The sequence below is a fragment of the Colossoma macropomum genome, unplaced genomic scaffold (genome assembly GCF_904425465.1).
Source record: "Colossoma macropomum unplaced genomic scaffold, Colossoma_macropomum, whole genome shotgun sequence".
NCBI classification, from domain to species: domain Eukaryota; kingdom Metazoa; phylum Chordata; class Actinopteri; order Characiformes; family Serrasalmidae; genus Colossoma; species Colossoma macropomum.
This window is the reverse complement of record NW_023494795.1, coordinates 6,587,121-6,609,090: the sequence shown is the minus strand read 5'-3', so window position 1 is coordinate 6,609,090 and position 21,970 is coordinate 6,587,121. Positions and strand designations below refer to the sequence as shown.

Below are 21,970 nucleotides of genomic sequence, written 5' to 3'. Positions count from 1 at the left end.
TGCAACCTGTTGGCTGTTTACCTGCAATGACCGCCATCATGCGGGACTCCTGAGTGAACAAGCCTCATGCACACACACACACACACACACACACACACACACACACACATATATATATATATATATATCACTCAGAAAAACATTTGTAGCGTCTTTAAGAGTGCAGCTCTAATAGTCACAGTTCTTTGCTGCCTTTTACTGACACTCAATATCACTGAAGTAGACAGGCTGTACTTGACTATGCGAGTGTAACCGCATTGTTCTCTGCTCGGCGTGCTCACGTTGAGTCTGACGCACTGAAAATGCCACCTGCCTCCTCTTCCTCCTACCCTTCTCAGCGGGTAAGAAGGAGAACGGTGGAGGATTTGGAAAGCTGGATGGTGCTGGTGGTGGGTGGTGGGAGGAGGGGGGGCACTGAAAGATTGATGGCCTCCCGGCTGATCTCGTCTCTCGGTTGACTCACTCTCGCACCCTGCCTGGCTAATTGGTGGCTTCTGTCAGTCTGGGGCTTTACCCCAGCAGGCCCAGCGGGGTCAGCGGAGACAGCGCCGCACAATAGCACTGCAGCAACCGCAGCCTTATTCTCTTTCACTGAGCGCCAGCGGGGCTCCAGGTAGGAGCTGAGAACAGCCTGCCTGGCAGAAGGATGAAGATGGTGAATGTGTTTGTGTGTGTGGAGGCAAAGTGTAGGCAATACAATAATACAGCCATGCATACGAGATAACTTAGCAATAAACACCAGTCTACCAGACTGCATGTGTCACCGTGTTAAACTTGGACAGTATCACTCATCGTAACATTCTCTGCAGGGGTGGGGGGGATCAGTACAGTATAATATATAATAGGGATATTTTGGGTTTAAAAATAGTATATGCAGTGTCCCAATTACCAATACTGTATAATTTAATTATTACTATTATAACATGTATGAAACCTCCAGGGGTTCCCTCACTGACACAGGAATCAGGAACACCACTAGAATACAGTGATAGCCGCCCTGAGGCGAGACTCATCACAGTGACTTACAACAGTCATTTCTGTCATTTTGTTCTCTAAGAGCATTCGGTTCAATATATAAGGATAAAGCCTATTCTGAATGTTGTTCCTGCTACTTCACAATTCTGTTTTGTTTCAATAAAGATTAATAAAGTGTGTTATTCTTTAGACAAAACCAAGTTTCATTTTGACCACATTTTGCAGTCACAATATATCATTGCAAGAGGCATATCACAAATCTTTAATATATAACCACAGAATCCCACTGTAGCTTTTATCACAATAGGACATCACAATAAAAATAAATATCTCAAGAATCCCACGGTCGCATCTTGATAACATATCATTGGGCCTGTAGCAATTCCCATCCCTAGTACTCTGATCATAAAGATCAGCGAAATGATACACAATATGAATCATTTTATTTTCTTTTTCTGTGGTTTGCAAAGAAGTAAGGACAGATGAAAATGCACCACATTTGGAGCGGCTATAAAACACAATGATTTTTAATGAGACATTTGCAAAAAGTATTTAAGAACTAACAAAACAAAAAAAAAAAACATTATTAGTTAATTAATTAAATAAGATGGTGTTATAATAGACTGACATCCAATCAGCTACTTGTTACTATGTAGTTTATGCAGTGACTATAAACTGGTTGCTGGCTTTGTATAATTCTGTGTTTATAACACATGCAATTGTTCAGTGTCTTAGAAGTGCTGACAACATATACATCTATTAAGATGACATACATAATCGATTAAGATACCAATATCATATTGATAATATTGACCACCCATACTGAATGCCTATTTACTTCCAGTTTATACATATGGCATATGCCATGCCACGATTTAGCATGGCATATATGTGTGTGTGAGTATATATATATATATATATATATATATATATATATATATATATATATATACATACATACATACATACATACATCATCTAAACTGCTTATCCTTCTGGGTCGCGGTTGGGTGCTGGAGCCTATCCCAGCTGTCATTGGGCGGAAGGCAGGATACATCCTGGACAGGTCGCCAGTCCATCGCAGGGCAGTATAAATATAAATATATATATATATATATATATATATATATACATACATACATATATACATATATATACATACATACATATATATATATATAAAAATATATGCATATTATAAACAATACATATATAAAAATATATACACACACACACACACACATATATGTATATATATATATATACACACACACACACATATATATATATATATATATATATATATAGGAAGAAAACCTTGTATCTCCAAAACTTTACAGGAGAAAAAGAGAGAGAGAAAAAAAATACTTTACTGCTTTAAAAGATACTTTACTTTTAATGTAAGTCAGTGTAACCAGACGTTTTACCAAGTAATTTTGGCCTGTTTGTTTTGGTCCATTCATCATATAATTTACATACAGTGTAAAGAGCATCGGGCATTTTCACATTATATCAAAAACTTGATTATCAATAAGAAACTGAAGTGCATTTCATCAGTCAGCTGATACACATAAACATCAGACTCTTACTTAGTCCACGTAAATGCTGGGAAAGACTTGTAGATGCATGTAGCCAAATCAACACTAGCTAAACTGGGGATGAGGCATGGCATGCCACAAGCTCGTCTGGCAAGGGCACCAAGCTCAAGTTGAAATGTTTGCCAAGGGGACCTGCTGTCAGCATCAAATCTGCACCCTTGTCATTTTTCCCCCTCATGCAACAGTCGTAGTTCAGTGTCTTGTGCACAGTCTACAGAATCCATATGAAGCTGCACCACAATCTCGCAGTTCAGGCTCTTATTTTCCTTTTTTTGCTGCCAGTGTTGCTCGTCCTTTTGGGCCTCAAAAGGCATCTGTTGCATACTGCCCACACTGGGCTAACGCTCAATTAGCTTGGAGTGCCCAGCAGCGAAATCAGATCATCTTACGGCGGGCGATAGAAAGTCAGCCACACAAACACAGAACAAATTACTCACCAGTAGGAGTCGAGCAAGTCTCATCAGAGCGAACTGAGTCATGCCAGCATTGCTGTTTCATTCTCAAAGCGTAACAGCAGCTGCCTGAACTTACCCGGAACTTTCTCTTGTTTGATAACCCACACTTAGCTATTTATAAGACATCAAACCCCCCCAACTTTGCATAAAGTTTAAGGCTTGTGCAGATAGACTTGCGTGGAGTATTCAGCAGAGTCTGGGGTTTAAATAGCATCTTCTTCCTGAGCTCTTGTTATTGTGATGTTTAGGGAAGCAGTTGCTGTGGTAATTGGGGGAGTTGAAAAGTGAGGATTTCTGCAGCTATTGTTGATTGTGAAATATGAAGGCAGTCTCTTCTACTAGTAGCACTGGAGCATGAGGCTGAGTCGCCATGGTAAATTAGAGCTTACATTCAATTTTCTAGCCTGATTAGCGAAAAAGAAGGGAAGAATATGAAAAATAAAGAGAGGGAAGGAGGACTGCTAAACGACCAAAACTATCTTATAGCAACTAAAGGATGTTTTTTATATTTCACCTAGACAACACAACACTGTTATGTCTTGGCCATACGAATAAAAGTACAACTGAAAAAGTTTTTGCTTTTGGTCCACATTTTCAAAATGTTCCTTCATTCAGTACTGAAAAGGCAAAACGGTGGTAGTTTACGCTGTTTCTGCCAAGGATTGCTAAGTGACAAAACGTAGACAAAGTGCTTTATCTTGTATGCAGGAATGCTGGGTGTATTAGCTTCAACTACACTGTTAGAAATAAAGGTTCTGCTCTGGTACATTTTTGTTCATCAAGGTACAAACAGTGTAAATGTTCCCTCAAAGGCACAACAGTGGTTTTAAGGTCTGATTGTGAACCTTAAATAAGTTTTTCCAGGTGAAAAGTTCGTATTTGTACCTTTTCATAACCGAATGTTTTAAACAGAACAGTAAAATAAAGGCCTGGAGACGAGACGGGGTGTGTGGAGTCAGTACAGCTTAGAACATATCATTTCAGTGGATTATGGTTCAGTTATGTTCCCTGACTAAAGGTACTGAGATGAACCCTTGAGGGTCCCACCCCAGTGACAAGAGGGGAACTGCCCCAGTGACAGTTTCGTACCTTTTTTTCTGAGAATACATAGATATTATCATATTTGAATGTTCTATTAAATATCTCAAATATTCAGATATTCTATAAAGAAAAGAGAAGCTCAAGTTTCACTTTAATGACTGGATTAAAAAGTAATAAAAAGACAAAATTACTAATAACCAATTATTGTTACAGCAGTGGGCCTACAGTGCTAATCTGGAGGGTCCTGCCTGATGTTAATCTGGAGGGTTAGCATTCTCCTCCAAGCTGATGAGCAGAACAGGAGAGCGGGAGAGGAAAAAGAATCCATTGAACTGAAACATTATTGATCAGTTCTTTGGTGAATGGGGAAGTGACTTTTTCTGTATTATGAAGGTTATTAAGCTGCTCAAAAATAGCTTAATACAAGAACGTGTGCTAAACTCAGCACAATGTCAGACGTAACACCTGGTGCAGTCTGAGAAAGTTTGATACCGCTCCAGAAAGCCTGCTAGCTGGCACAGTCTTATTTATACTTGAGAATAAATACAACTTTGAGCATTAACTGTTTAACTGTTAATTGGGAGCAGTAGGAATGTTATTGCGATTGCACCTGCTGTTAAAACTGATAGTGTTTCAAATTGAAGCTCTTAAACAAGAACTGAGTATCTTAAACCCTCCTTCTTACTATCATACCATCTTGTCTGCTGAAAGCTTAAAATCACCTTTAGGCTGTTTTAACTCATTGTTTCACAGAGTGAAGAGCTGCAGGGAACTGCTTGCTACTGGAGACTAGCTAGCGCTTAGCTTGATAAACAAAACAGTGTGTCCTGGGGGTTCCCGACTCTAAGGCCCAATCCCATTTCCTCTTTTCACCCCTACCCATTGTTTTCGAGTGTCACCCTAACCGCTTGGAACTGAGTTACAGGGTAGTGGTTGAAATCGTCCCTCTGAAATGGGACCCTCAAATAAAAAGAGCATCACTTCATTAGCAGCTACTAGCGCTGCTCTGTAGGCGACCCTGCCAGTCTGCAGTGACAGCAGAGGAGGGTAAAGTTCAGCTCCTCACTGCTGGGCTTTAGTTACATTTAGGGTATCATATGCCTTCAAAGAGGGGGGCAATTATTTATTATCACCCACCCCTAATTCTTCAGTGATATGAAGCTGAAGTCAGATATTCACCAGCTTTTTTTTTTGAATTTTCCTGTTCCACCTTAAATGGTGCAGCAGTTACATTCTGGCACTTCACGCATCAGAACTGCTGGACTATTTAAGGTGGAACGGGAAAGTTAGCTAGATAGCTACTGAGACATTAGCGCACTATTAGTGATTTTTTTATGGTTGTTATGAAGAAAACAACCATAATACATTAAAATGCCATTAAACTAAGATAATATAATGGTTACCGTAAATTTTTAACAGAGAAAATTCTCACATTTGTGGGTTTCTTTGGTCGCTCATGCAGCCATCTTGCCAGTTTTTCTTTTTTTCTCATGAGTGTGTCTCTGAAACACCTCTGTTTGGAGGGCCGTGTAGCCCTAACGCTTCGCCCTACCTCTCTATCTCAACAAAAATTGGGACACCCTACTCCTAGACCTGTATGCGCAAAACTGAGGGCTAAGGGCTAGGTGGTAGGGGCGAGGGGTGTAATGGGATTGGGCCTAAGGGTTAGCCCTATCATTGGGAGATTATGAGCGTGATATCTGGAGATGCCATAGCCATCTAAAAGCATAATTAGCCTCTGGGTGGATGGATGTACATCACTCAGTGCTGCACTAGCCAGTGTGAGCATTTGTTAGCTGACATTACAAAATTGGCAGTTAGCATTCTCCTCCAAGATCATAGACCTGTCCAGTGATGTTGCATTAGCGTCAGTTTAAAAAGACCAGGCTGGCTTCACGGGTCCCAGAAGACACCCATGCTGGCCTTCACCCTCCCTACTTGGTGGCGTCATGCGATAGAGGGAGATCTAGCTAGTGCATGAAATCAGACATGAATAAATTGAGTAAAGATGAAAAAAAAAAAATTGTTGAGGGCAATTTCTGCCCAATTAGTTGCTGGTTTAGTGTGGACAGAAGGCCAAAATGGAGAAATACATATCGCTGCTATCTCCAAAATGATAACTTTACAGGAGAAGGAAAAAACCTGCTTTACTTTTAATGTAAGTCAATGGAACCAGACTTTTTTTTTTAAGTCATTTTGAGCTGTTTCTTTTGTCCATTCATCATGAAATCTGCATACAATGTAAAGAGCCGCAGGCATTCTCAAATTAAGTCAAAAACTGAAAAACAAGGTTTTCTTCCGACAGCAGCGATATGTTTTTCTATGCATTTTCAGATGTATCAGTATTAATGTGGACAAGACCCTAATGTTATGCACCGTCCCTGCAAACACAGTTAGGTTGTGACAACATTGTGACAACCTATTGTTTTGGTGCCCACAACTCCTCAGAAAGTTATGACAACATTATCTGACAACATTGTGACAACATAGTGGCAACGTCATCAGTATGTTGTCACAACCGCCTAGAATCCTCATAAGCTCCTTTATGTGGTCCATGGAACTCTATGGAATTCGCCAACGGGTACTCATAATACCATACGGCAACGTTACTGAATAATGAGGCTGTGACAACCTTGTTCAGATGACATAAACAGCACCACCTTTTGACAATGTTATAGCAACGTGGTAGGAAAGTAGACAACGTTGTGTGTTTGCTGGGGTATGGAAAGCAGTTCCATGAATATAGATCATTGAGCACATGGATGTCAAGGTAGTTGACTTCTGTAATTCATGAAAAATGAGAGAAAAAAACTTCAGAACATTAAAAAAATGACACATCTGGCTCTGAAAACTGTGTTAATACACACTGCAAAAGTCCAAAAATGCCACACTTTGGCCAAATTTCAATGGATCAGGCTTTTGTTTGTGTAGTCTTGGCAGATGATGTGACATGTTCCTCTACTTGAAGGCCTTTGTGAGTCATTATACCTCAATGTGCTGATGGCTGATTCCATCACTGCGCAGTCTCTGCAGCCCTGAAGCCCCTTACGCTGCCACATGGCACTGACTCGCTGCCCTATATTTACCTTCTGAAGTTTACTTTCATGTGTCTTATTTACATTGTGCCAGCCCTCGCTCGTCAAGCTGCATTCATGCTGACTAACATTTCAAAGCGAGCTGGGCCTAATTGCCTGCTAATTAGAAGCGCTGATACGTCTGCAGTTATCTCAGTCTCCATGGTTTCGTCTGCAGAGTATTTGCATAGCCTTGTTCAAACTCGGGATGAAACAAGGAGAGAGGACGATGGTGTGAACGGGGGAAAAAAGGCTGTCTCAGGCAAATTCGGATGAACTCAAATGAGGTGCAGCCAAAAATAGTGAGGGTCCAATATAGCTTTGGCGGGTGCTTCTCCATGATCCACAGCTGTGTTGTGGACTGAGGCAATGAGACGAGTGATGATCAAAAGCCTGCTTCAACTATTAGACGCCGGGTCAGTTCACCAGACAGGGATTAAGCCTAGTCCTGGACTACTGTTACTTTTCAATGGGCAGTAGAACTAGAACCTGGTTTAATCTTTGTCCAGGAAACTGACCCCTAGAGTTAGTCTCATCGTTTTGTTACATTAGTCGAATGGAATTACATAACTGAAGCGTAGTTTACATTCAGTTTACGTTCTATATTACACACACACACAAATCTTTCCATCAAATTCAAATCATAATATCTGCTGTTCTGCACAATTTCTATTTATTTGAGTTTTATTTTATCCAATATGTTATATTCAGAAAAATACATTTTAATTGTGCATTAAAATGTGCAGAAGTGTGTCTCTGTAGAGGATGTGTAACTTATTTTCACTTAGAAAATCAACAAAACATGTCATTTGACCCGGGGTGCCCAAACATTTGCACTTGACTGTGTTGGCCCATAATTTAGTTCCTTATTCTCATGACTATCTAATTTACTGATTAGTTTTGTAGTAGTTGCTGAATATTTCATAGTAATTTCTGAAAAATACATCTTAAGATAAATGCCCTACTGGCAAGAGTAGGAAATACTTAAGCAATTTTTATTTATTAGGAATATTTGTAATTTACTCAAGTATTAAAGTGTCAGTAAAACTGAATACTTGTACTTTCTCAATTACAGTAGTTCATTTAGACTTTTAATTTAGTCATATAAATTGGTCAGATTTTACTCTTTTCTCTCCTCTTGCAAGTGAGTTGACAGTGAATGTATTGTTTGTATTAAAACATACAGCCAAATTCATGTCATTATCAAATGAAACTACCCACAACTATATTTATTCGTCTTTGTGTGAGGACTGCCCATTAGTCAGCACACTACTGCATCACACTCTAGCAAACATAGAAAACTTTTAATTTGTGTGTTAAAACATTTACTTTTTACTTTTATATACTTAAGTATGTTTAAATGCTGTGTGATTTTATAATTGTAGTGATTTTAAATTAAAACTAAACATTATGGTGCACTCTAAGAATTAAAAAGAATGAAAATAAGCAATTGCTTCACAACAGTGGTGCCCAATCCTGGTCCTGGAGAGTTTAGATCCAACAAGCCTGTCTCTAATTTTCATATACCATTGAAGGTATAACTGGATCAGGTGTGTTAGATAAGGTTTGGAGTTAAACTTTGCAGGGTGGTAGATCTTCTGGATCAGGATTGGGCTCGCTTGCTGTTGGTGTTTGGACCCCCATGGTTGCCACTTGAAATGTTTTTTACAGATTGCTTAGCTCTCATAGTGCGTACAACAGTCCACAGGAATGATTTACATGATTATGATGAACATGATTTACATCAATTTCAGACAAAAAGGTGGCAGGTGTGTTTTCAAACAATGATAATTTACATATTTTAGCCTTTTTTACCATTCTTAAGCTGTTCAAGAGAGATATAATACAACTCTGTTTCCAAAAATGTTGGCACACTGTGCAAAATGTAAATAAAAACAAAATTCAATGATGTACAAATCATTTTAACCCTATATTTCATTGAAAATAGTACAAAGACAACAAATCAAATGTTGAAACTGAGAAATTATATGCTCACTTTGATTTTGATGCCAACAACATGTTCCAAAAAAGTTGGGACGGGGGCCTGTTTACCACTGTGTTTCACCACCTCTTCTTTCAACAGCACTCTGTAAGTGTTTGGGAACTGAGGAGACACTGCTGTAGTTTAGAAAGTGAAATGTTTTCCCATTTTTGCTTAACATAGGATTTCAGCTGCTTGTCAGTTCAGGGTCTCCACATTTTATAATGTGCCAAATGTTTTCAGTGGTGACAGGTCTGGACTGCAGGCAGGTCAGTTTATCACTTGGACCATTTTAATATGGAGCAATGCTGTGGAAATACGTGCAGAATGTGGTTTGACATTGTCTTGCTGAAATAAGCAAGACCTTCCCTGAAAAAGACATCGTCTGGGTGGCAACATATGTTGTCAAACATGCATATATCGTTCAGCATTAATGGTGCCTTCATGGATGATTTCCAAAAAGAGATTCAAATGTTGATTAATCGGACCACAGGACACTTTTCCACTTCCCCTCAGCCTATTTTAAATGAGCTCAGGCCCAGAGAAGGCGGCAGCATTTCTGGATCCTGTTTATGTACAGTTTCTTCTTTGCGTTTTAGAGTTTTAATTAGCATTTGTGGATGCAGTGAGAAACTGTTTTCACAGACAGTGTTTTTCAGAAGTGTTTCTGAGCCCATGCAGTGATTTCCACTACAGAATCATGTCTGGTTTTAATGAGGTGCCATCTGAAGGCCCAAAGATCACGGCCAGCAAATACTGGTTTTTGGCCTTGTCCCTTGCATTCAGAGATTTCTCCAGATTCTCTGAATCTTTTAATGTTATTATGTACCGAAGAGGATGAAAAGCAAAAGTTTTTTGCTATTTTACGTTGAGAAACGTTATTCTTGAATTGTTGCACTATTTGATCTTGCAGTCTTTCACAGAGTGGTGAACCCCTCCTCATCTTTACTTCTGAAAGCCTCTCTGAGATGCTTTTTTATACCCAATCATGTTAGAGACCTGTTGCCAATTATCCACCAGGTATGTTTTTAGCATTACACAACTTTACCAGTCCTTTTTTGCCCCCGTCCCAACTTTTTTGGAATGTGTTGCTGGCATCAAATTCAAAATGGGCAAATATTTTTCAAAACACAGTAAAATTTCTCAGTTTCAACATTTGATATGTTGCCTTTGAAGCATTTCCAATGAAATATAGGGTTTAACTGATTTGCACATCGTTGCATTTTTTTTTCATTTACATTTTTTTACATTATCCTGAGTTTTTTGGAAATGGGGTTGTATATGTGAAAAAAATTGACTGCTCAAGAAACTTCTGTTCCAAGGTTTCATTTATCAGTACTATTAAGACACTAATTTTCAGTAACTGTAGCTAAGTTAATATTATCCAGCAGTACTCATTAAACTCTTATCTACACCATTAAAGTTAATGGCATATTCACCATTCAAAACCACATATTTCACTGAAAGGTTTGTATATCAACCAACATGCTTGGACTGGTGAGTGACTGGAGGGGGACACTTAAGGGGCCAATCAGATTTCTTCCGGGGCCAGTGTTCTATTACCCTGATTAATGGGTGTCTCCAGTGAACTCATACTGGCAAAAGAATTCTGAGGGACTTACTGGATAAAACACAAGTTGTCTGTGAAATAATGTCCTTGCACAGCCCCTTTTAGAGGAAATGCACTTGAGCAGCACTACAGTGGTGTTACCTAAGCCATGTATGCCATTCTCTGGTGTTACAATGGATTGCAGTGCATTATTTAGAAGCATTGGTCCACCGGTTTGAATAATACATCGACCTGAATGAACTCTCTCTTTAGTGGGGTTTTCAAAAAAAAAAGTGATCAAAAATGTATGATTAATTCAGATTAATTCCTTCTTTAAAATGCTGCAGAGAGCATAAGAACAGGGCACTTTCAGTTTCTGTGTGCTCTTTTATTCTAGCCACTTCATTGCTCATGCAAGACTGCAAGACTTGCTTATGCACATACGATCATGTGTTTCCTGTAATAAATGATTTCCTGCAGAATTGAAAACACAGCAATCAACAAAGCAGAAGTTTTTTGATGTTATTTTTTTTAAAGGATGCCTGAAAAAGTTGCTTGGAGCTACTACTGTTCCTGAAGTACTGAATGGTTGGATTAATGGTTGCTTTCCTGTAATTATTACAAAAGTTTGGGCACCCCTGGTCAAATTAAAAGTTTTGTTGATGTTTTAAGTGAAAATAAGTTAACATGTCCTCTACAGAGAACACACTTCTGCACATTTTATTGCAGTATTACTGTTTGTTACATGTTGCCTGTGCAAAAGTTATGGTGCATTTTATATAAACATTTTTCAGTTTTTGGTATAATTCAAAAAAAGGCCTGTTGCCCTTTACGTTTTATATAAATGTCATGATAAATAGATAAAAAAAAAAAACGGCCAAAAATGACTTGGAAAAACTTCTGGTTCCATTGACTTACATTAAAAGTAAAGTAGTTTTTTTTTTCCTTCTCCTGTAAAATTGTCATTTTGGAGATTATATACATATATGCAACCCCATTTCCAAAAGAGTTGGGATGCTGTGCAAAATGAAAATAATAAAAAAAAAAGCAATCATGTGCAAAACATTTAAACCCTATATTTAATTGAAAATAGTACAAAGACAACAAGTGTTGAAACTGAGAAATTTAATTGTTTTCTATATAGTTTTGTTTTTTTTCTGAAAACAATAAAGTTTCTCAGTTTCAACATTTGTATATATATGTGCAGTATGTTCAACACAACGAATAAATAAAAGTTGTGCACTAAAATTTACTGGGAAATGCCATTTTTAAGTGTGTTTCCTGTGGAAGATTTAAATATGAATATGAACCAAATATGACCTTGGATTTGAACTAACAAAGTAAAAAAAAGGTCAATTTTGATTTCAGATTGACTTTAATTATTACATATTTATATATTTCACACTCAGTACCTACTGTAAATAAAAAAGGGCTATCAGCTCATTACTAGACAGGTAACAGAATCTCTATCTAATTGGCACCAGTGCTTTAAATTGGTTGTAGAAACCCTGACGACACTATGTAGAACTCAATGCAGCCCAAAAAAAAGGAAGAAAAAGGAAAAAAAAAATGCTCAAAATCCATCCTAAAAATTGCCACTCAGTAATTAACGCATGGATGTGTTTTGAGTCACCATATGCCTTTTTGAGAAGCTGCTCAAAACCTGGGTCTGCCGCTTGCTCCGCCTGGCAGTTGTTTTTCTAAATATGTCCCTCCGTGTCCTTGCCAGTGCGTAGCGCTCTATAATTCCGCCAGTGAGCAGAGGCCAGAGCTGGAGCAGACAAGTGCTTTAGGTTAGGCTGGCATACAACACACAATCATACACACACAGACAGACGCACACACACATACACACACACACACAGGGAGTGATCCTGGGTGACAGGATCTGATTTAATCAGATATCGTCAATAATTTCAGTTAACCCTTTTCTTGCCATATGAAGACTAAAGCAGAGAGCTAATAGCAGGTGTTACAGTGATCCAGCTGTGTTTTTGTGCTGTATTTCTGGGTTGTGGGATGTTAAAGCTGGTTTTTCTCACTCTGGCTAGTGATGGCAGGTTCCTCTGAGTGATCTGATGTGTGAATCATGTCACTGTTTTAACCCTTTGTTGGAATACGAAGGCCAAAAAACAGAGCAATAATATCAGGATTTTGGGTGATTTTCTGAGCCAAATTACTCACTGATGCTGATGTCACAGCTAGATGATGTCACACTAGTTAGGGTCGGGTCTGCTGAATGTCCTGATATGTGTATCATGTCTGTAGCTTAAACCGTTCTGAAGTTATAAAGGCTAGAAGTGACCTACCGTTGTTCCTCAGAGCTCTTACCATATTAACTAAGACACTGTTGGCTCTCTGTGTGTAAAAAGTTGTGACTCTGTGTTGGGCTGCTAGTGAGCAATGAGGGGCTAAAGGGGAGCAGTGCAAACCCCCTGCTGAGAGCCCTCCTGTGAAAACAACTCACTTCTCTCCACGAAGATGGCCATGCTGAGATACATCAGACATCACGACTGCAGACTTTCTTCATTTTAAAGAACTGTACAACGTTATGTTCAACTGCACAAAAATAGCATTAAAACACAACAGAAACACTTTTATAAATTTTCATGTGCTTACTGGTTTAATGTAAATCATAAATCGTACAGATTTCTATTGAAATATATTCCATCCAACATTACTGACGAATGCATAGTTCATTTGAGAGGGACCTCATCCAAAACAAGCAGAATTGGCATTTTGTGCTTAGTGTGGAAAAAAAAAAAAGTGTTAAGGGTTAAATAAATAAATAAATAAATAAAATTGGTTACAATGTTTTCATGTGAGAGAGACGATATGCTGCATTTTTGGGGTTTTCTGCTCGACACAAATACACACAATCCAGCGAACATACGCCAAATTCATTTGAAGGGCACGGCCATTTCCAGAGACAATACGCCTTCTCCAGATTAACTCCACTCGCTGTTCCAGCAGGCAATCGCATCGAGGCTTTGGCAGCTGAAGGCCACCAGGTCATGGTGCAGGCATTGTGCTGAGGATCAGCACTTTGAAGCGAATGTTCTGGAGGATTTAACACTTCCTTGTTTCTCTCCACAGCGTGAAAGACTTCGGAACATTGAGCGGATATGCTGCCTTCTCCGAAAGGTAAGAAGCATTTGGTTTTACACAAAGCCCCAATTCGCCCTGATCCCTTAACAGTCCGCTCCCAGTTGTGTCAGGTAATAATGGACTTATCCACTAAGATGTGGAATAAATTTGACCGGAACCAGGATTTGGGATCTCATAGGGTATATTGTGAATTAAAAAAAAGGAAGTTTTCTTGAACTTTGATTCATGATAGAGAAGCACAGTGTTCAATTTATTTTAAGCAGAGATGAGGAGTCGAGATAGAGACTCGCGCTTGAGTTGCATGATGTGTGACGCAACATGGATTCTGCTGGCCTAGAATAATTACTGAGAACCACACAGTAAATGAACAAAACTTAGATGATGACCATATAGAATGGATTAGTTTAAGGGTAATGTAATTATTTCAGGTGTTTCTGAATGATTTTAGTCCCATATGAATCAGCCATGTCAAGAGTTTTTGCCTCTTCCACATCAGTACAGCTTCCAGAGGTTTTACAGTCTATAAAACATAATGTTGGTAAATATTCCATGATATCTTGTGGAAAAGAACTTCTGGCAACACTTTCTATGAATGTCATCTTTGTAAGCATCTATAATCACATTTATAACATGTTATAATGTATTCATAAGGCATTATAAACATGGTTATAAATATAAAGAATTACACTGAATTACACTTTATAGCCATGTTTATTTTACATTATGAATTGTTAATATAATGCATTATAAATAGTGTTAATAACATGCTATAATGTCAGTGCCAAAGAAGTCAGTCCCAGCTTGGAGAGCGTAAAGTAAAGACAAATACCAAGCTAACGGTGGTGTACATTACCTTTCCCACATTGGGTAAAACACTGATGGCAGCTCTAGTTTAAACTCTGACATTTGAAGCCTGTAATGTGCTTTACTGTGAATGTTTTAGTGTTTCAGTAAATCCTTCAGTAAATACTTCAACTTGAAGCCTCACTCTGAACACTGGAGGAGGCTTTAGTACAGTACGCTTCACTTTACTTAGAGCAGACAAATACGACTTATGAGCTCTTATAATTTGTTATGATCAGTACTTATAATGTATTATGTTAATTCATAATGCATAATAAACATGGCTATAATGTATAATGCCTTTTTATAAATATTTATAACTATGTTTATAATGTCTTATGAATGCATTATAACACGTTATGGATGTGTTTATAGATGCTTACAAAGGTGACATTCATAAAGTGTTACCGAACTTTTTTCCTTAAGTATGGAGCCACTCCAAGAAGCATTTACTTGTATTCTCTGCCCAAATCAAGCTGATGTGCATTGTCCTACCTCTTGTGATAACCTTTAACATTAAAACAACATTAAAACACAAAACATGCTAGAAAAAGGTTTGATTTTATGTGGTGATGTTGACTGTTGGCCGTAGACAGACCTCCAAAGATGTATCGTTCTTCTGTATTCAGCATCATGCCCATATTAGGAACTCAGTCAGGGTGTTTTGAAACACCATTGATGCTGTGGAGCCCTGTGGTCAACAAAAATGCTCCAAAGTCAACATTTTTGTCCTACATACAATTCCCCCTCAAGTGCCTCTGAATTATGAGGTTGTTTAGCAGTCAAAATGCAAATAATGCTACATCCATGCTACAAGCAAGCTAACGCTCATTCACTGAAATGACGATATGTGAAGGAAAAACTGCTGTTAAGCTTCAACACTGTTGTATAACAACACCAGCTACTCCTAACATACTCTACTACTGCCAAAGCAGCTTAACTAGCACATTTGACAAAGCTTACTGGTTTGCGTGGATCATTTTGGTGAGGTTGCCAGTCAAATGACGCTAAATCAGTGTGCAGCGTGTGCTTGCATGTGGCAATAGCTGTATTCCAGCTCCTTATAAACTGCATAATTCAGTGGATTCAGTGACATTTAGAGGGAAAATGTCCATACAACACTATTTATTTTTCTCAGAAAGAAAAAATTAGACCTGGAGCTCCTAATATGGGCGTGACGCCGACAATGGAAGGTCTATTCCCAAACTAATGGCAAAGCTAATGACACATTGCATTCACTTGTAGGTGGCAAAGTTAGGTAGATGGTTAGATATGCTTACAAAAGCTTTGGCTACAAAATCTGGTGGACATAACTGAAATTAATGAAACAAGTGCCACATTAAAATAAAGAAAACCTTCAAATAGGTTGGTTTGCCTGTAGTTTGAACAGCAGCTGCTTTAAGTAAGTAAGTAACCTCTTAATCATTGTAACAAATAAATGCCTAAAGCTATTTTTGACTTCACAACGAAAGACTCGACTGGACTCGGACCTGCAAAAGTGACTTGTGAACATGCTTGTCACTAAGCAGCACTGCCTGAACAGTGCCTACATCAGCAGAAGGTGTCTGAACCCCTTCATATGACAAATATGTCATGTTATATGAAGATCAGCCAGAGTCCAGGCTGTCAGATGTTTATGAGTAGCAGGGAAGCTTCACAGAGTCACCTGACTGCAAATCAGCAGAGTGTAAAAAGGGCATCCAGACATAAGAGCTTAGCAGCCTGGTGTCATATTTGCAGAAGTAGCACCTCTTATCTGCAGCATTTCAGCTCCACAATAAATAACACTTCTTAACCTGTTAATGCAGAACCTGACAGACCACCAAAACTGGCACCATCAAATACACAGTACTTGAAGGTGTCGTCTTAGAGAGAGAGGAGAAGAACGAGCTGCTTCAGATCTGAAACAATCAAAAGGTCTTTCTGTCCATCCTTCCACTGTGAGACAGCTCAACGCTATGAGTCTGAAAGGATGTCAAGAAGCCGTTTCTGAGAAAAGGAAATCTGCAAATCAAACTGGACTGTCCTATGACCACCTCCTTGTTTCTACGCTCATTGTCCATTTTATCAGCTCCACTTACTATATAGGTGCACTTTGTAGTTCTACAGTTACAGACTGTAGTCCATCTGTTTCTCTGATACTTTGTTAGCCCCCCTTTTACCCTGTTCTTCAGTGGTCAGGACCCCCATGGACCCTCACAGAGCAGGTACTATTTGGGTGGTGGATCATTCTCAGCACTGCAGTAACACTGACATGGTGGTGGTGTGTCAGTGTGTGTTGTGCTGGTACGAGTGGATCAGACACAGCAGTGCTGCTGGAGTTTTTAAACACTGTGTCCACTCACTGTCCACTCTATTAGACACTCCTACCTTGTCAGTCCACCTTGTAGATGTAAAGTCAGAGACGATAGCTCATCTGCTGCTGCACAGTTTGTGTTGTCATCCTCTGGTCTTTCATCAGTGGTCACAGGACGCTGCCCACAGGACACTGTTGACTGGATATTTTTGGTTGGTGGACTATTCTCAGTCCAGCAGTGACACTGAGGTGTTTAAAAACTCTAGCAGCACTGCTGTGTCTGATCCACTCAGACCAGCGCAACACACACTAACACACCACCACCACGTCAGTGTTACTGCAGTGCTGAGAATGATCCACCACCCAAATAGTACCAGCTCTGTGAGGGTCCATGGGGGTCCTGACCACTGAAGAACAGGGTAAAAGGGGGGCTAACAAAGTATCAGAGAAACAGATGGACTACAGTCTGTAACTGTAGAACTACAAAGTGCACCTATATAGTAAGTGGAGCTGATAAAGTGGACAATGAGCGTAGAAACATAATGTTATGCCTGATCGGTGTATGACTGTGTACTGTATTATGTTACAAACCATCATTTTGAGCAAGCAAACAAATGCATGCATCATGCATTACTCTGATAAAACAGTAAATAAAAACACAGCTTATATTCTGAATGAGTTCACTGCTGCAGTGCATCCAACAAGAGAGGCAGAAAGGCAGCACGGTGCTTCCTTTATATAGTGATAGAAAAACACAGTAGCACACAAGAAGCTCCAGTTCTACATCCTGATACATTTTACTGCCAAACAAGTGTCCCAACTACTCTGGCAGCAGACTACAGTATGTGTAAGAGGACATCACCAATATATCGAGTCGTTAGGTAAGACAGGGTTAACTCAGATATACAAACACCCATCTAGTGTAATTTGTGGTAAAGTCACTGATCAGAGAAAAGTTAAGACGAGCTTTCATAAGAAAACATGAAGAGGCCAGCAATTGTCCTATATACAGTTCTCTCTCAGGTGCCTCTGAATTATGAGGTTGTTTAGCAGTCAAAATATGAATAAAGTTGCATCCATACTACAAGCAAGCTAACGCTCATTCACTGAAATGATGATTCGTGAAGGAAAAACTACTACTAAACTTCAACACTGTTTTATAGGGAGATTCACTCGAAAGAGGCCCCAAATATTCTGTTCTAATTTCCGTTAGGATGAAGCAATCTGAACCAAAAAAATGCGCTACATACCTTGACGTATGTGTAATTGATTGCATTACATGTGAATTTCTGAAAACTCCATTTATTTTTCTCAGAAAGAAAAACTGCTTAGACCTGGAGTTCCTAATATGGGCCTAATATTTCTTCTGCAACTATGTTATGTTTTATATCAGCCATGTCAGATGACAGCCAAGTTGGATTTAATACTGTGGATTGAATTTGTTGTCTAATATTTTCGATTTTATTATTAAAAAAGTCCATAAAAACTTCACTGGTGAGAGTCGCCGGAATTTGTGGTTCATTGCCTGCCTGATTTTTTGTAATTCTGGAAATCTCACTAAACAGTATTCTAGGATTATATTTATTATTCTCGATCAGCGAGGCCAGATATGCTGAGCGAGCTTTAGTGAGAGCATTTCTATACTCTATAAGGCTTTCCTTCCAGGCCAAGTGGAACACTTCCCGCTTGGTTGATCTCCGTTTCCGCTCTAGTTTCCGTACTGTTTGTTTTAAGGTACGGGTTTTATCATCGTACCACGGTGCGAGATTTCTTTGTCTTATCCCTTTGAATTTAAATGGCGCCACATTTTCTAAAGTAGATCGAAAGGTATTGTCTAAATAGTCGGTTAGTACATCTAGCTCCATTGGGTCTGATGGAGTGGAGACCACAGTTGTTAGTTCTGGGAGGTTTTCTATGAATTGCAGGGCGGTAAATGGTTTTATTGCGCGTTTTGTAGAATAGCGAGGGGACGTACATGTATTATAGCTAAGACGTAGCTCATAAGAAATTAGGTAATGGTCGGAGATTACTGAGGTTTGCGGTAGGATATTAAGCCTGTCTATGTTAAGTCCGAGTGTCAGAACTAGATCTAAAGTGTGACTACAGTAGTGTGTAGGCCCTGTTACATTTTGGGTGATACCAACAGAGTCTAGGATTGAAGTAAATGCCTTTTTTAGTGGGTCATCTGCCTTCTCAAAATGGACATTAAAATCTCCTACAATCATTACCTTATCATCGCACACAGCTAGGTTTGCAGCAAAATCACTAAATTATTTTAGGAATTCTGAGTAGGGTCCTGGTGGTCTGTAAATGTTGAATAATGAAAATGCCTTCTTTTTGTGGCCGGATTTGTAATGTTGATGGAAAGAACCTCAAAAGAAGTGAAGGTGTCACATTGTTTTTTATTGATATCTAGGGTATTCTGGTAGATTACACATAATCCACCTCCTTTGCCTGATAAGCTTGGGCTGTGTACATAATTATAGCCTGTAGGGGGGGCTTCATTTAGTGCTGAATATTCATCCTGTCTAACTCTTGTTTCGGTGAGACAGAAAACGTCAAATTTATGATCACCTATAATTTCATTTACGATGACTGCTTTTGAGTTTAGTGATCTTATATTGAGTAACCCAAATTTTAGAATTGAGGTGTTGCTGCTATTTAGATTTAATTCGGGGCAGAGACACAGTCTCAATACAGTGGAAGGTCTATTCCCAAACTAATGACAAAGCTAATGACATTGCATTCACTGGTAAGTTAGGTAGATGGTTAGATATGCTTATAAAAGCTTTGGCTACAAAATCTGGTGGACATAACTGAAATTACTGAAACAAGTGCCACATTAAAATAAAGAAAACCTTCAAATTTGAAACCATCCTGGTTGGTTTGCCTGTAGTTTGAATAGCAGGTGCCTTAAGTAAGTAACCAACCTTATAATCACTGTAACAAATAAATGCCTAAAGCTATTTTTGACTTCACCACTAAAGACTTGACTGGACTCGGACCTGCAATGAAGAGACCAGCTAGACACTCAATTTTGTTTTCTTTTGACTCTCAGTGTGTCAAATTGACCTGAATATTGCTTTAGCTGTAGCTCAAGGTGGTGGTTACAGTAATCCAGTAGAACTCCTGCAGGAGGAAGCTGCTGTCTTTATGGTTTCTGGCCTGCTTGCACCCAAAGCCTCATGTGACATGACAGAGTCTCTCAGACACAAATACACACTCTCTCTGTGGGGGTCTGTATGCCGGAGGTGGGCTTGAGAGGTGTCTTTTATTATCTCTGTGGTAAACACTTAGCCTAAGGCTCATATTGCATCCCAGTAGGCTGGTGTGCCCTTGCTTCAGTGACCCTGCATGGTTTATTTATGGAGATTTTACATCTGCGCCTTAATGCTGCGGAATATATGAATGGATACACGTCTAATGTTATATTTTATTATTTACGATCAGTGATTACATTCATTAATTACATTTTCACCCATTTTCTCCAAATATTAAAAGGTCATTGGGGTTAAATTCTTGATACGTTCAACAGAAAACTGCCCAATTATGTTTTCCTCCATGGTTTCTAGGTCAATACAATCAAGTTAGCTCTCCCATTGGTTCGGACTTCAGGAGCTGAACAGAAGGCCTAATGCATCAGATTAGCCACTAATATAACTAGTAACTGACAGTGGAATCAACCAGCCATGTTTTGATTTTCAATAGGTGGGACCTGTTTTTGTGAGAAAAAATGTTTATCCAATCAGATGTATTTATGTAAACAACTTAGCTGAAGGCAACTCATCAGAACAGAGACCCCAGGGCTGAATGTCAGGTCAGAAAGCAAATAATTTCTCATATTTTTATAGATGTTTAAGAGAACTGTGCATTTTTCTCCCTGTTTTAAATGCAAAATTGATATGTTTCATCTGTCTGTCAAAAAATGGAAATGTTAAGTGCCAATGCAAAGCAAAACAACCAAACAAAAACAATCACTTCGGGTTAACCTACCAAAAATATTCAGCACAAATACAATAAACCCAGAGCTCAACATGAAAGATCCACCAGAGTGCTCGTCCATTTCCTGACAGCGCAAGAGCGTGCAGTGTTCATTAAGAATAGCCTTTTTTATTGTTTATTTTCATTTTATTTTTAGTTCATTTTATTTATTTTACCTATTGAAAAGAAAGACATTTTGTCTTCTGTGGACAAATATTGTTAAGTGATGTTAAAAGACATTTTCCTTCCAAAACATTCTATCTATTTATTTATTTATTTAAAATAAATGATAGCCATGATAGCTTCAAATGCTCATTAGATTATAAAAAAAGAGCTAAAAACAGTTTATCAAAGCATCTTTTGTGTTTTTATTAGTTGCCTGGATTATTAATTGTTATTATTATTGTTAATTTGTTTATCCGGACCTTTGTAAGCAAGAATCTGATGTAACTGGACCCTCACAAGTTACATTAGAGAGCCAAAAATAAAAAATAAAAATAGCAGTAACAACAATTTAAGAGATTTTTTATTCTAAGGGATAAAGAGAGGATAGACAAGGTATTAGCTGTATAAAACTGCACATACTACAACAAAGCAATCGTATAACTTAATCACAATAGCTGAAGCACTACAGACGGTTTGGGGCTAAATGATTTAAAGCACAAGGCCAAAATGCGTCTCACAAAAACAGGAACCTGTTACTGGAATGCATTTGCAAGTCTGCACATTAGAAAGGCTGACACTGCATTTTACTGCAGGTATTGTTTTAGCTAAGGTTGCACAAGGTGAAGGGCTTTGATTCCCACCTAACTCCACCCACACCACTCCACACCACCCTACACCACTCCACACCACACCACACCACCTCCAAGCATAAACAAGCATCTCTTCATCTTCACTGTTGACTGTTTTGGGAATGAGAATTTGTAAAAAGCCATTAAATGTGAATCTTCTCATTTGATAACAGCATCAATGTCTAACTGTGTTCCTCTCCAGCTTGGATTCAGAGCACTGAGCAACACTCTGTTTAGGCAGTTCAGAGCCAGTCAGATGCACCGTGTCACGCCGA

At 38.8% G+C, this 21,970-nt stretch overlaps 1 protein-coding gene across 2 annotated transcripts in view; it reads left to right on the top strand.

The window, feature by feature from the left end:
* Positions 1 to 21,970, top strand: part of cnih3 (cornichon family AMPA receptor auxiliary protein 3) — a 96,574-nt gene that overhangs the window by 15,898 nt on the left and 58,706 nt on the right. For both annotated transcript variants that reach the window (XM_036581303.1, XM_036581302.1), the window contains exon 3: positions 13,770 to 13,817. In XM_036581303.1, coding sequence (XP_036437196.1) covers positions 13,770 to 13,817 — 48 coding nt within the window. The remainder of the gene's footprint in view (positions 1 to 13,769; positions 13,818 to 21,970) is intronic.